Source organism: Musa acuminata, chromosome BXJ3-7 (assembly GCF_036884655.1).
Source record: "Musa acuminata AAA Group cultivar baxijiao chromosome BXJ3-7, Cavendish_Baxijiao_AAA, whole genome shotgun sequence".
Taxonomy (NCBI): domain Eukaryota; kingdom Viridiplantae; phylum Streptophyta; class Magnoliopsida; order Zingiberales; family Musaceae; genus Musa; species Musa acuminata.
In genome coordinates this window covers 36049323-36063211 of record NC_088355.1, presented here as the reverse complement: position 1 = coordinate 36063211, position 13889 = coordinate 36049323, and the positions used below count along the sequence as shown (strand labels likewise).

The window sequence follows — 13889 nt, the reverse complement described above, 5'->3', positions numbered from 1 at the left end:
GGGGTGGGGCCCTCCTCCATAGCCAACTGTGATCCAAATGGGGGTGTGGCCCACAGGGTTACTGTCATCGCGAACATGGACACATATGTCAATCTGATCCCCTTGTTTTGCGCTTGCACCACGCCAAGGGTTGGACTGGTCTTCAACTGAGCTAATCATGGGGCAATTTGAAGCTTAAAACATTGGAATAATCCCTACAATGTGCTGCAACAGTGATGAGACTATATCAAATCAGCTATGAGTGTATCACACGAACATCCCGAGGCATCATCTTTAACTGCATCAGTCACTTTTTCTGGGATCATCTGCCTGGGAAATGTGAAGTCTTGGATGCTGGAATTTATGATAACTCTGCGGATAAGAATTCTTCCCCCTACCAAATGCATTGCACCATCCCCAGATGTTGCATTTGGCAGATAGTGTTCTTGTTGCAGCTGATGACCACTCGATTTGGAACTTTGTGGATTGTGAGTGTGGGTTGTTCCCGTGTCATGCTGCTCCGGTAGCAGAAAACCTGAGAACAAGCCACATGGTCTGGGAGGAAGAATTAATGATGGGGTTGATGGTTTTGGCAGAAATGGAGTGCATGAATCTGCTTGTCCATGTGAGAAGAGACTCACTTTCAGTAAAAGGGATCCCAAAATATAGGCATAGATGCAAAAGAGTGGTGATTCGCAGCTATTTTTGACCCATCATCATCCATACATCGCACAATGACTGCAACAAAAGCAGTTGTCATAGAAATCCTGCAACAGGCATTGATTTCTTCCCCATACATGCTTGGTTGCATAAATGCATCCCCTCATGGGGATGATATGTAGAACCCACCTGATGTTGGTCTTCATGTGCACTATTTTTGGATTGAACCATTCAGAATAATGTTTTCTAGGAGCAGTTTGGTGCAGAGCAATCTCATCGTGGGTGGATACTGTGTGCCCATATCTTGGTTGTCCCTTCTCAACATAGCTGGAGGCTGTTAATTTTGAAGTACAGGAATCACCAGAGCACAAGATAAAAATCCATCCAGATAGAAACCAAAAGACATCAAACTCGATAGTTCATAAAGATTGACAAAACCACAAAAAAGTTCCAAGAGAAAAGGAGATCAAACAGCATCTTCTGAATAGTTGGCCAGGTTTGTCCTCTGAATTGTTCAGATTTAGGAGGTCATTACCAGGTAATGCTGCCAATGAGCAAGCAAACCCATTTATTCCAAAGTGAATTCCATGTCTCCACTGTTAACTCATGTTGTTCAAGTGTTGCAGACTGAAATCAGAAGTGGAGATACAGTGTGAATTGTTCCTCAAAGCAAAAGAGCAGGTGCAGTTCATCATTAGTTAAAATCAAATAACTCATGATCAAGTTTCAGATAAATAGCTGACATGAAAAGTGAAACATATAGGGACCTAAAGGCTCCATTCTTCATCGAATGCTGGAGCATTTAAATGGCTACTTAATAGCAAAGACTTGTTAGTTTAGTTTTTAGTTGACCTTTGGCCTCTGACAAAATTTCTATAAATGTTTCCTTTTGAGTGAGTGAGCATACAAATTATCAACACCAACTCTGTAAGCTCAACCATTACCGATCTATATTGAAGAGTTCATAACAATGAACTCTTTTGAACAGTAGGGAAACTAGTCTTCTTTTTCTCTTTATTTGACTAGTTCCACACAGAACATCATGAATCACAGTTACCATTAGGTTTTCTATTCCATTCTCTAAATCCAGCATCCACCCAGACAGCAAGAACATGTTATTCGTAGCTTCCAACTCCGGTGCTTCAAACAAGTTTAGTGGATCAAAATACCGGAGAAATTTGCGGCGGACTTACCCAGCCACCGCCTTCTACACGATGCCAAACGACACAGAAGAGGAGGAAAAGAAAACACCATAGAACTCAGCTAGTTGCATCTGTGACTTCATGGAACGGGAACAAAGTGTGAAGAGCAATAAACTCCAACTTGCAAGCCTAATCTAATGATCGAGACATTCACAGCAGTGTTGGTTCCAGTTGAGAACGCGGTTTAAAGACTAAAAGCTGAGTAGGAGAATGGCCTTCTTCTTTCTTCGGTCTTGGTCTATGAAGACTGATGGATCCCGCATTTTATGGGATCTCTTTTGAAGAAGGAAAGCCGTGACAGGTTATGATGAGGACGTGATGTAATCAGTCGTTGTCACCGATGCTGAAACGTTGTGCACAATCCTTCGTCACCAGTAGGGATTGCAGTTTAGCGTTTGCTGCAATAGAAACAGCAGGAAGCTCGCAAAAGATCCATTACTGGGCTTGGGAGTCTCTCTACGAAGCGTGTTCACTATATGGGCTTTTAGCAACTGTGACAGGAGGAAGTGCTCGGGAGGGAGTAAAAGCCTAACCGGTGAGGTAGCAAAAAAGCCCATTCACACATTATAGCAGAGACAGGTTTGGTTTGGTTTGGTTTACTTTGGCTTGGCTCCGTTCGATGTGAACAATGGTGGAGCGCAAGTCCAACCCAACCGGCTTACATCTCTTTATTCCACCGACATGGCGAAATGCTACTTCTCCTGCTCCCTACTATAAAAGAGAACCGGCCCGCCTAATTCGAGGGTTTCTCCCCGAGCATTTAGGGTTTTCGTCGTCGCCGCCGCCGCAGCTGTGTTCCGGACCAACCGCGGAAATGGTACATCTCTCTCCTCTTCCTCCTCTGCTCTAGCTCTTGTCTGGGTTTAGGGTTTCGATGTTTTGTGATGATTCGCTTCTGTTCGCTTATTTCTCCAACGGTTAGCCGTCGCACAAGACGTTTCGGATCAAGAAGAAGCTAGCGAAGAAGATGCGGCAGAACAGGCCGATACCTCACTGGATCCGCATGAGGACCGACAACACAATTAGGTACTCCTTTTTCTATACGACCAGATGCGGTGACTTTCGTTGAATTTTCCCCCTTTTCTCTCATCCTGGAGGCTCTGATCGGTTCAAAGTTGGTTGTTTTAATGGTGTTACAGGTACAACGCGAAGCGCAGGCATTGGCGCCGCACGAAGCTAGGGTTTTGAGAATGCCCTAGGTGGGTTCAATGGCTTTCTGTTTTCCGCGTCCTCACTTTTAGTAATTGCAAGTTGTCGATCATTTCTCTTTGTTGCACTCTAATGTTGTGGAAAGAGAAGTGGTCGTAATAGAATTTGGTTCATTGTGGCCGTATGGCCATAGTTTGTGTTATGCAACTTCATTGTACTTTCATTATGCCTAAAGACGTGTCTTTATTTTGAGGATTTCATATTGCTTTCGATTAAACTTACCCTAAATGTGCTTAACCCTGTGGTGTTAATTATATGATGAACCATGTCTTTGAAGACCATTTATATTTCTTGCCGAGGTTGTTTTCCCCGTGGTGTCACTATTTAGCATCATTTGTGTACTAAAGTGAGTGCTAGAGATAGGTTTGTGTCAGTCCAGGAGACTTAAGAGACCCAGGCCCACAATCCTGATCCCACAATCAAACATATTACTCATGTAATTAGTTATCCATATTACTCATGTAATTAGTTATCTTAGCATGTCGATTTCTACTTTTTCAAAGATCATATTGAGATTTATATATAAAAGTAAAATATTTAATCATATTTCTCATCATGTCATTGATTCTATCGAAGATAATATCGTAGGATTTATTATTGAACACGTGTTGACTCGACCTCACTTCGATTTATCATTGAGCACATGTGGTATTTTTGTCAGTGGAGTTGACGACGTGAGAATGAGAATTTATAAGATTAAATATTTTAGTTTTGTAAGAATAGGAATCTCGATGTAATTTTTGAAAGTGTAGGGATAGCGCTTTGCATTAGCTTGTTATGATCTAAGTTCTGGAATAGTGCTCTGCATTAGATCCATTGGTGTTTAATTTTGAAAATTTTCTCTTCGTCGAAGTGTCACGGACTTAGTTGGAATTACCTAAGTCGTGAGGGCACCCATGCGATCAAGATGCGAACTTAGTTTGAGTTGCCTAAGTCGCGACACACCTTTGTGACAACTTCTCGGACTTAGCTGTGATTGCTTAAGTCTTGAGGCATCTTTGCGATATATGTATTTACAAAGGTTCAGTCTAGTTGCAACCTCGTACAGGTCCCGAAGGATCTGTAAAACAGAAAGTTGATTATATTGAAAATGAGCGACAGACAAGTTTCGATGTCTTGCAAAGAGGGAAGCTTTACAAGCAATTCATTAAGCATCTTATGTGCACAGAAGAAAAGGGAGAAAGGAGGAAAACAAGTACTTTAGAAGGTAAAACGAACAGTTGTAAGTCCACAAATAATTGCTCATCGGGTGTTAGGCGCAAAGGCAAGTTCTCGTCAAGTTAACATGCAAACTTGTGAAGATTTTTCAACACCCGACAATATACTAAAACCCCATTTAGCCTTGTGCCACCCGGGGGGTTCTAAGGTGATGAGATGGTTGATATTTTGGGCGCGGACCATAGAAAACAGCTCGCGACACGTGAAAACGAAACCATTTTGGAGCTTTTTGGCTTGGCACGGTGAGTAGTTGCACTGTATTTTTAAAAGAAAAATACATAAAACCAAGTTAAAATAGGCTTTCGTGTCTCTCATGCAAAAGTGATGAACGATTTGTTGAACGAAGTTGTTGCGAGTGTGCGACGATCGTTCGTGACAGAAGTTTCTCGGGAACTATTGGATTTTGTTTTACTCAAGTCATGTTTAGATTATTATCCTTCAGATACCATTCTCTTCAAGACACATGCAGTAACTGACTTGGGTGTTCCACCTCAATAATCTTTGATCACGAAGAAACACAAACTGTGTTTTTTTTGCAGTCAATGATTGACCTGGCAGACTACTCATGCCTTTGTCCTGACCTTCTTAGTAAGGTTACTACTCTTTATGTTGATGATGCCCTGTACTTGTCGTAGATTGTCATAAGATTCATCTTTTGGTAAATCCCTTGATCATCTCTTGTCCCTAGCTCACTCGAGGGATATCATCTGTTCCTAGCTGAATTATGTGAATATAAATTGCAGCAGCAATGAATCTCATTGACGTGTTGACAGTTTGTTTGTGCGACATGCTTCTCGATTCATAAAAATGCTTAGTGTGTCTTGTGATTGGTCAAATTGATAATCTTATTTTGCACAGCTGTTTTATTTAGAAATGTTACACAGATTAGCGAAATGACACACTTAAGCCATCATTTGTTGCTTTCTTCTTTGAGCATTATTCCCTTCTACATCAATTGTTATCTCGTTTATTATTGTTGCATCTGCTTGAAATTAGTTATTTTTATTATTTCGATAATTATATTACGATTCTTATACTTATAAAAGTAAAATATTGAGATCAAGAGAGAAAAAATTAATTTTATAAAATTAAAATCAAGAGAAAAAATATTTTATTGAAGCAACGAGATTAAATGATTTATCTTATATGAAACTCAATATAATTCTTAAAAAATATAAGGATCGAGATATTAAAAATCTTTAATTATATAAGATAATAATATATAATTATTTTTATCTATATTTAAATGGTTATTTTTTATTATTCATTTTTGTGGGCAATTGTTGCTGTTGTTTTAATCAGGCATTAATTTCCCAACTGCTAGGAGAGACACCGGCGATGCCAAGTTAATGATATCTTTTCTACAGACATTGGCCTCATAGTCTGAATCACACGCTCAGAACCATATCATGTAGAGGTTGGACCCATAGCTTGCTCGCTCGTTCTTTATTGTTTCATCCGAAAGCTGACGAGCAATTTAGACCCTTTATTTACTACACGATGCATTGATTCACCGTCCGATCTGAGACATTGGATGACTCATCTCGCTTGTTCTGGTCTTGGTTGGCCGAATCACCCCTGAAAAACTCGGCGCTATCACCCTTGAGATAGTTTCCACGGATGCCGAACTAACAATAAACGCCCGTCGCCGCTGGACCCGCCACAACAGCTTCTTCCACAGGCCGATCGAAACGTGTCCCGACTCGCCGCGCAGCGCGGGAGCATATGGCTCCGAGCCTTACCTTTAACCGATAGCCTCTCCCTCCGCCCCCCCCCCCCCACGCCCCCCTCTTCCTTTCTTGTCCTATAAATTTGGTGGCCTGTCGGCCTTCGTAGTTCCCGTCAAGCACGCATTGCTTGTTGCAGTTTTATTTCTCTTACTCCTCGCACGAAGAAATCCATACAGGATACCCAAACACAGCCAACCGTGACAAAGAGATCAGATCCAAGAGAGTGAAAGTAGAGAACGAGAGAGAGAGAGAAAGAGGGAGGAGAGAAGAAGATCCTGTTCTTCTCTCCCTTGTTGCACCCCCGAAACTGACTCACTTTCTTCTCGCTAAAAGAGAAGAATTGGAGAGATGGCCACCGATTTCGGTGGAGGCGGCAGGTCCGTCTCCCTGGAGGACATCAGGAACGAGGCCGTCGATCTTGTCAGATATTTTTGGACGCTGAATTCTTTGTTTTCCATTTCTGCTGCTTCATCTGGTGGAACTAATCGTCTTCCGTCTTTGCTTCTCCTTTTATTTTCTTTGACTTCTCGTAGGAGAAAATTCCGGTGGAAGAGGTCTTCCAGCAGCTGAAATGTAGCACCGAGGGGCTCACCACTGCCGAGGGTGAGCAGCGGATCCAGATCTTTGGTCCCAACAAGCTCGAGGAGAAGAAGGTTCATATATACTTCCATAGTCCTCATTATTTGTGTTTTTGATGTGTTTTCTGCGTAATCATTTTTGTTTGGTGATCGTTTTCTGAATCAAAATCAGGAAAGCAAGTTACTCAAGTTCTTAGGATTCATGTGGAATCCGCTTTCGTGGGTCATGGAGATCGCTGCGATCATGGCCATTGCCTTGGCTAACGGAGGGGTAACTGCTTATTTCTTCTGTACATCCATTGATCAGTCGTCGTAGCTCCTCCAACAAGAGAGAAGCTTTTCCACAAGCAGCAATGATCATGCGTGCACCCATGCAAACAGGGTAAGCCACCAGACTGGCAGGACTTCATCGGAATCGTCTCTCTCCTTATCATCAACTCTACCATCAGCTTCATCGAGGAGAACAACGCCGGAAATGCCGCCGCTGCCCTCATGGCTGGCCTCGCCCCCAAGACGAAGGTGCCCGCGTTGTCTTCGGCTACAGTTCCATGGACCTCTGGTGCTTTTTCCTGCGTAGATTGTGAATTTTTGTCGACTTAAATCGGATGATCGATGGCAGGTGCTGAGGGATGGCAAGTGGTCAGAGCAGGATGCTTCAATCCTTGTTCCTGGTGACATTATCAGCATCAAGCTTGGTGATATCATCCCTGCCGATGCCCGCCTCCTTGAGGGCGACCCGCTCAAGATCGACCAAGCCGCCCTCACCGGCGAGTCCCTCCCTGTGACCAGGCACCCGGGCGACGAGGTCTTCTCAGGGTCCACGTGCAAGCAAGGAGAGATCGAGGCCGTCGTCATCGCCACCGGCGTCCACACCTTCTTCGGAAAGGCTGCACACCTTGTCGACAGCACCAACAACGTGGGTCACTTCCAGAAAGTGCTCACCGCCATCGGAAACTTCTGCATCTGCTCCATTGTCGTCGGCATGCTAATCGAGATCATCGTCATGTACCCGATCCAGCACCGGAGATACAGAGATGGCATTGATAACCTCCTGGTGCTGCTCATTGGCGGAATTCCGATCGCCATGCCCACTGTGCTATCGGTCACAATGGCCATTGGATCCCACCGCTTGTCGGAACAAGGAGCGATTACCAAGAGGATGACTGCCATCGAGGAGATGGCCGGCATGGACGTGCTTTGCAGTGACAAGACTGGCACCCTCACCCTTAACAAGCTCACCGTCGACAAGACCTTGATCGAGGTGATGACTATATCTGTAGGGTCAACTACTCCATAATGTGAACAACTGTGAATCAGCGTCGTTTCCTGTTGGTTTGCTGCAGGTGTTTGTGAGGGATTTGGATAAGGATGCCATAGTCTTGTATGCAGCAAGGGCTTCCAGGGTCGAGAACCAGGACGCGATTGATGCCTGCATTGTCGGAATGCTGGCCGACCCCAGGGAGGTAAAACATGGTTGATGTGAAGCAGAATGATAGGAAGGCAATTAATAGCATCCTTCTCTCTTCTATGATCTAATCTGTTCACGTTCATGACCTTTCACAGGCACGAGCTGGGATCCAGGAAATCCACTTCCTGCCCTTTAATCCAGTGGAAAAACGCACTGCAATCACATACATCGAATCAGACGGCAAATGGCACCGCTCAAGCAAGGGTGCTCCTGAGCAGGTACACGGAGTTACGGTTTCGGCTGCTGGAACTTATTCTGAATTCCTTAATCCCACCATGATAAATTCGCTACCTCTCATCAGATCATTGAGCTCTGCAACATGCGAGGGGATGCTCGGACGAAGGTCCATGGCATGATTACCAAGTTTGCCGACCGCGGCCTCCGTGCTCTTGGTGTGGCGAGGCAGGAGGTGCCTGAAGCAAGCAAGGAGAGTGCTGGTGGCCCATGGCAGTTTCTGGGTCTCTTGCCCCTCTTCGATCCTCCTAGGCATGACAGTGCCGAGACCATCCGCCGTGCCCTTAATCTTGGTGTTAACGTCAAGATGATCACCGGCGACCAGCTTGCCATTGCCAAAGAGACTGGGCGCAGGCTTGGGATGGGCACTAACATGTACCCGTCCTCCACCCTCCTCGGCGAGAGGAGCGATGACACCACCGGCCTCCCCATTGACGAGCTTATCGAGAAGGCCGATGGCTTTGCTGGAGTCTTCCCTGGTACTAAACAACATGTCCTTTGCATAGGTTTGCTAACTGGCGTTCTCTGTCCTACGATTTACTCGATCCTCTCTTGTTTCAGAGCACAAGTATGAGATAGTGAGGAGGTTGCAGGAGAAGGAACACATCTGTGGGATGACAGGAGATGGTGTCAATGATGCACCAGCTCTGAAGAAGGCAGACATTGGTATTGCCGTGGCAGATGCAACCGATGCCGCCCGTGGCGCTTCAGACATCGTGCTCACAGAGCCTGGTCTGAGCGTGATCGTGAGTGCGGTGCTCACAAGCCGCGCCATCTTCCAGCGCATGAAGAACTACACGATCTACGCCGTCTCCATCACCATCCGTATCGTGCTCGGCTTCATGCTCGTCGCCCTCATTTGGCGCTTCGACTTCTCCCCGTTCATGGTCCTCATCATTGCCATCCTCAATGATGGTACCATCATGACCATCTCCAAGGACCGGGTTAAGCCCTCCCCTGTGCCAGACTCATGGAAGCTCCAGGAGATCTTCTCGACCGGGGTCGTTCTCGGTGCTTACCTTGCAATCATGACTGTGGTCTTCTTCTTCCTTGTTCACGACACTGATTTCTTCCCTGTGAGTAACTGTGCTCCTAATACCACTGATCACAACATGAAGCTTAAGGCAACTGATAGGCAAATCTAGAGGCCATTATTGATCTGCATATCTTAACGATGCAGAAAGCGTTCGGCGTGAGGTCAATCAATGGCAACAACGATGAGCTAACCGCAGCACTGTACCTCCAAGTGAGCATCATCAGTCAGGCACTCATCTTTGTCACCCGGTCCAGGAGCTGGTCCTTCATCGAGCGCCCTGGTCTCCTGCTGGTCTCTGCCTTCGTCGCCGCCCAGCTGGTAAGCTTCGCATCTCTCACTCGTGAGACCGAGCGCTTTCTTCGTTCGTTTCTGGTTCTCCTCCCACGAGGAAGTATTAATTGCTGAGGATTAGCACAGGCTAATGACCATTCTCACCTTCTCGTAGGTGGCCACTCTCATCGCTGTGTACGCCACATGGGGCTTTGCGAGGATGAATGGCATCGGATGGGGGTGGGCTGGGGTCATTTGGCTCTACAGCCTCATCACCTACTTCCCTCTCGACATTCTCAAGTTCATCATTCGCTATGGTCTGAGCGGCAGGGCCTGGGACAACCTTCTCCAGAACAAGGTAAACTATGTCTTCTCTTCTCTCTCTCTCTCTCTCTCTCTCCTACTGACACCAAAATGAGCTGAGGGACTTCATCGTTCATTCATAACGCAGACGGCCTTCACCTCGAAGAAGGATTACGGGAAGGGCGAGAGGGAAGCACAATGGGCGCTGGCCCAACGCACCCTGCATGGTCTGCATCCCCCAGAGACCACCGGTCTGTTCGACGAAAAGAGCTACAGGGAGTTGTCGGAGATCGCTGAACAGGCCAAGAGGCGCGCCGAGGTCGCCAGGTAAAAGCAACAAACTCCGCTCTACCGAACTCTTCATAGACGAGTATTCTATCAGGAACAGCGACACGACATTAACGCATGGAATATTTTGCTTCAGGCTTAGGGAGCTGCACACGCTCAAGGGTCATGTCGAGTCCGTCGTGAAGCTCAAGGGATTGAACATCGAGAACATGCAGCAGCACTACACTCTCTAAAGGGAGAAATAAGCGCTCTACCTGCGCAGGAAGAGTTGAAGACCGTAGCATCGCCGTTGTGGTCTTGTTTCTTAGGCAAGTGGTTCAAATAATTCAGCAGATCCAGACGTAGGTTTTGCTGACGGTGGGTGTCACCGAAGCCACGCTAGTTTGCGTGGGGCTATTTGTTGTAGTACGACAACCATATATATTTGTGGCAATCTTTTCATTGCCATATGTTATTTGTTTTCCTGCTATCGGAACAGTAGAAAGTTTCCATGCTTTCTTGCTTATTACTGTAAGGTTCTGTGGCAGACAAGATTCTGATGAGCTAAGCATATTCACTTATAGATTGTGTGAAGCCACTCATTTATCTATTAGCAGATCGAAGGTGTGTGACTCTTTCAGAACAAATAACCTATGCACAAAACACCTCTAATCTCATAACTAGTACTAACTACAACATATACACTGTCTACACATTTGCCTGGCTCACCTGTGATAATTCGAAATAATAATGAGCCACGCTTCCCAACCTAAAAAGGTCGAAGATTTGTTGACTTCAATTCGACATGGGGTCAATCTTTTAATGCCAAAGGAAAGCATTTGCATCGTTCTATGATTGTGTGTTGTTCAAGCTAATATAATAATTGAATCATTAAACTGAGTTTACAACTTGATAATTGATTAGATTTATGGTAATCAAACTTTCTAATTGATCTTATTCAACATGATTTAATAATACTTCTCTCATAGAAAACTAAGTATTACCTATCTAATCTTTTACGAAACTGATATACGTTTGAAATAAATATCACTTCTAACTTGGAAATTATTTTTTATCAATTATCTTCACTTTTATCAAAATTATAATTATGATTAAAAATTTGAAATCCACATCGCGAGCCGACCCACCGTCAATCCTCGATGGGCCCCAGAAGACGAAGGCGGTTTAGCGTCACCGTCCTCGTGGGGTAGGCCACCGACCCAGCAGCTGTCGGTCGAATCGGCACACCACGCGTGACCACGGAAGCCGATACGTGTGCCGTCACATTTGCTCCTCTCGTTTGATTATTCTACAATAATACCCTTGCCGTCTCCTTGGCTCGTACAGCATTAACGTCGGTGCGATCGGAGATCGAGAACCTTAGAAGGATCACAACCGCACGCAAAGAATCGTGGGCTTGATGTAATTTCAAGGAGAGTCGAGGGGAAGGGAAGATTGGTGATGGCGGCGATGATTCCGTCCACAAGTAGATTTCTAGAGAGATCTATTCGAAGGTGCTCACTTGGATTTATATGCGACAAGCTTTACTACCGTACGATTTATAAAACGAGAGAATCATATCGGTTCGTGGCTGATGGACGCTCCAGATATGCCCTACTTGAGTTAAGTCGGTCGGGGACCAATGTCCGCATAACCGCGGTCTCTATAAACGCAAGCTTAATCGCCTACTCCGCATTGCATCTTTGTTCTACAGCTCTTTTACCTCTCTCTCTCTCTCTCTCTCTCACATATTTGTGGTAGTTTATCTTACTCTAATGGCCATGGCGGTGCTCCGATCACACGATTGCCTCAAAAACCGCCTTCATCTCGATGCCTACGGATTCCGTCGTCCGCCGCCGGCGAAGCCGCACCGGAAGAAATCCCCACCGCCGCCGCACTCCTCGCGTCCCGCCCATCCTCCTCCTCCTCCTCCTCCTCCACCTAGAAAGGCCGGCCGGCAGGGCCCCCCGCCGCCTGCTCGCTTGCCGCCCTTGCAGGCGTTTAAACCCAGCTGCTCCGCCAACCAACCGCGTGACGGCTTAAGATCGCCGTCTCCGCCGAAGGATGGTGCCCAGTCCGACGGGGAGACCTGCCAGCGGAGGGCCCTCGTGATGGAAGAGGTGCGGATCATGAAACGTGGCGAGGAACTGAAGCCAAGAGCGTCCGTGGCCGCAGATCTGAGTCTGGAGGGTGATGATTCGGCCCTTGGAACCGCGAATCAGCTGAGGCCGGAGCCGGAGATCCTCCCGAGAAAGGTTGGGCTCGCCGTTCTGGAGTCAGCGTACGCGGGGCCGGCGTTCTTAGCGTCCCCCTCCCCCAGTTCCCTTCCTATTCCTTATTTTTTCTTGAAGAAGGCTGTGGTCAAGGGTGACGAGGCCGTGAAGGCCCTTCCAGCACGCGGCCTGGCATGGTAATTCGCCATGACGGCAAGTGGGCGTAGGGATGGAAAATTGCAGTTTTGGTGGCCAAAAAAGTGCGTTTGACCGGAAAAAAGTGATCTTGGTCGGAAAATTTTCAGCTTTGGCAAAGAACAAGAAAGGATTCTGTGGCAGGGGTGGTTTAGAGGGTTCAAATTTGGATTGCTGTGTCTTCTATTGGCTTCTCCGATTCGAGCATCTTCCTCAATTTTTTCGAAAGGAAGATGTGGACTTGGAGTTTCCATGGTAATTATACTACAGTTAATTACATTTCTCTCCTCTCTTTATAGTTCAGTAACCTATGTCTATACCTTGTTAGGAGTAAGCGTGATGTAGATTCGTTGGTAGGAAAGTAGGCAATGCTTTGGTTAATCCGGGTATGGTGTCTGTTTGGTCAATTAGAAGTTATTGTATTATAGCTCTATAATTGTGTCCGGATTATGTTCACTTTGCTTTGACATGTAGTGCAGTGGTCTTATGGGCAAATCATAATAATTTCTTTTTCTTTATCCTTCGTTTGTGTATTCACTTAATGTTGTTGTGACCGGAGAGTGTGTTCAAATTTGTTTCTTCTCTTGCCGGTGGTTCGTCCAGCTTGTATTAGTAGCTAGTAAGCTAGCTTGAGCTGGAATGATTTGGTCAACATGAAAGAGAAATTTTATGCCGTAATTATATGTTAGTACCCTTACCGATTCTTGAGGTTGATCTTGTATGGGATCGATTTTCTTAGAAATCTATAGGGTTTTTTTTTTTTTTTTTTTTTTTTTTTTTTTTTTTTTCTTCTTCAAGTTGCTGCTCAAAAGATTGATAAAAGGATTGAAAAAATTTGTCAACGATGAATACATGATTATTTATAGGATTTTTAAATTTCAACTCTTAATAGGATTTTTACACAAGACATAACTCTTAATAGAGTTTCTATTCAAGACTCCTACTTCTAAAACTCTGAAGATTTATACTTCTAATCAATTCCTAATATTTTTTTAAAAAATAATTTTTAAACTAAACCTAACCTTAGTTGGTCTCTTCACCTCTTTAATAAGAGTCGACTATGTTGGTTTTACATAAATATCCCTTTTAATAAAAATCAATTAGGACTCTCTTAGTTAGAGTTTTAATAGACCTATCCTCTTTAAATCAACCTTGTCCTCGAGGCTGACGTTTCATAAATTCTAAGAATTTAATCTTCAAGTCATCATAGTTCTTCCAAGTAGCATATTCTATTGGTAGGTTCGCTCATTGTATTAGTATTTTAGTAGTGGGTCGTCATCGTCGAGTCACGATCCATCGATCAATAATAATACTCGGTTGGGTTTAG

The 13889-nt window shown here is 45.0% G+C and overlaps 3 protein-coding genes across 4 annotated transcripts; all 3 read left to right on the top strand.

Moving 5' to 3' along the window:
• The first annotated feature begins 2441 nt into the window (after positions 1-2441).
• Positions 2442-3250, top strand: LOC135642495 (uncharacterized). Its single transcript, XM_065158696.1, has 3 exons — positions 2442-2658; positions 2764-2867; positions 2981-3250. The coding sequence occupies exons 1-3, from the start codon at positions 2470-2472 to the stop codon at positions 3027-3029; spliced, it is 342 nt and encodes a 113-aa protein (XP_065014768.1). The 5' UTR covers positions 2442-2469; the 3' UTR covers positions 3030-3250.
• A 2958-nt stretch (positions 3251-6208) lies between these two features.
• On the top strand, positions 6209-10646 carry LOC103992272 (plasma membrane ATPase 4-like). Of its 2 annotated transcripts, none has more exons than XM_009411906.3 (13): positions 6209-6418; positions 6532-6651; positions 6749-6847; positions 6958-7095; positions 7196-7837; positions 7920-8039; positions 8140-8262; positions 8346-8757; positions 8840-9354; positions 9459-9632; positions 9760-9942; positions 10036-10214; positions 10312-10646. In XM_009411906.3, the coding sequence occupies exons 1-13, from the start codon at positions 6347-6349 to the stop codon at positions 10406-10408; spliced, it is 2874 nt and encodes a 957-aa protein (XP_009410181.3). In that variant the 5' UTR covers positions 6209-6346; the 3' UTR covers positions 10409-10646. The 2 variants fall into 2 exon arrangements, with proteins under 2 accessions (XP_009410181.3, XP_065014765.1); XM_065158693.1 differs by having other exon boundaries at positions 8840-9358; positions 9463-9632.
• Positions 10647-11839: 1193 nt separating this feature from the next.
• Positions 11840-13080, top strand: LOC103992271 (uncharacterized). Its single transcript, XM_009411905.3, has one exon. The coding sequence runs from the start codon at positions 11930-11932 to the stop codon at positions 12566-12568; it is 639 nt and encodes a 212-aa protein (XP_009410180.2). The 5' UTR covers positions 11840-11929; the 3' UTR covers positions 12569-13080.
• The last annotated feature ends 809 nt before the right edge of the window (positions 13081-13889 follow it).

Bases quoted from the DNA above. Each gene is read 5' to 3' on its own strand.
- LOC135642495 (XM_065158696.1), top strand. From the start codon at position 2,470: ATGGTGGAGCGCAAGTCCAACCCAACCGGCTTACATCTCTTTATTCCA. The intron at 2,659-2,763 runs GTACATCTCTCT...TCCAACGGTTAG, and splicing joins CCGGACCAACCGCGGAAATG to CCGTCGCACAAGACGTTTCG. The intron at 2,868-2,980 runs GTACTCCTTTTT...ATGGTGTTACAG, and splicing joins AGGACCGACAACACAATTAG to GTACAACGCGAAGCGCAGGC.
- LOC103992272 (XM_009411906.3), top strand. From the start codon at position 6,347: ATGGCCACCGATTTCGGTGGAGGCGGCAGGTCCGTCTCCCTGGAGGAC. The intron at 7,096-7,195 runs GTGCCCGCGTTG...GATCGATGGCAG, and splicing joins GCCTCGCCCCCAAGACGAAG to GTGCTGAGGGATGGCAAGTG. The intron at 7,838-7,919 runs GTGATGACTATA...GGTTTGCTGCAG, and splicing joins TCGACAAGACCTTGATCGAG to GTGTTTGTGAGGGATTTGGA.
- LOC103992271 (XM_009411905.3), top strand. From the start codon at position 11,930: ATGGCCATGGCGGTGCTCCGATCACACGATTGCCTCAAAAACCGCCTT.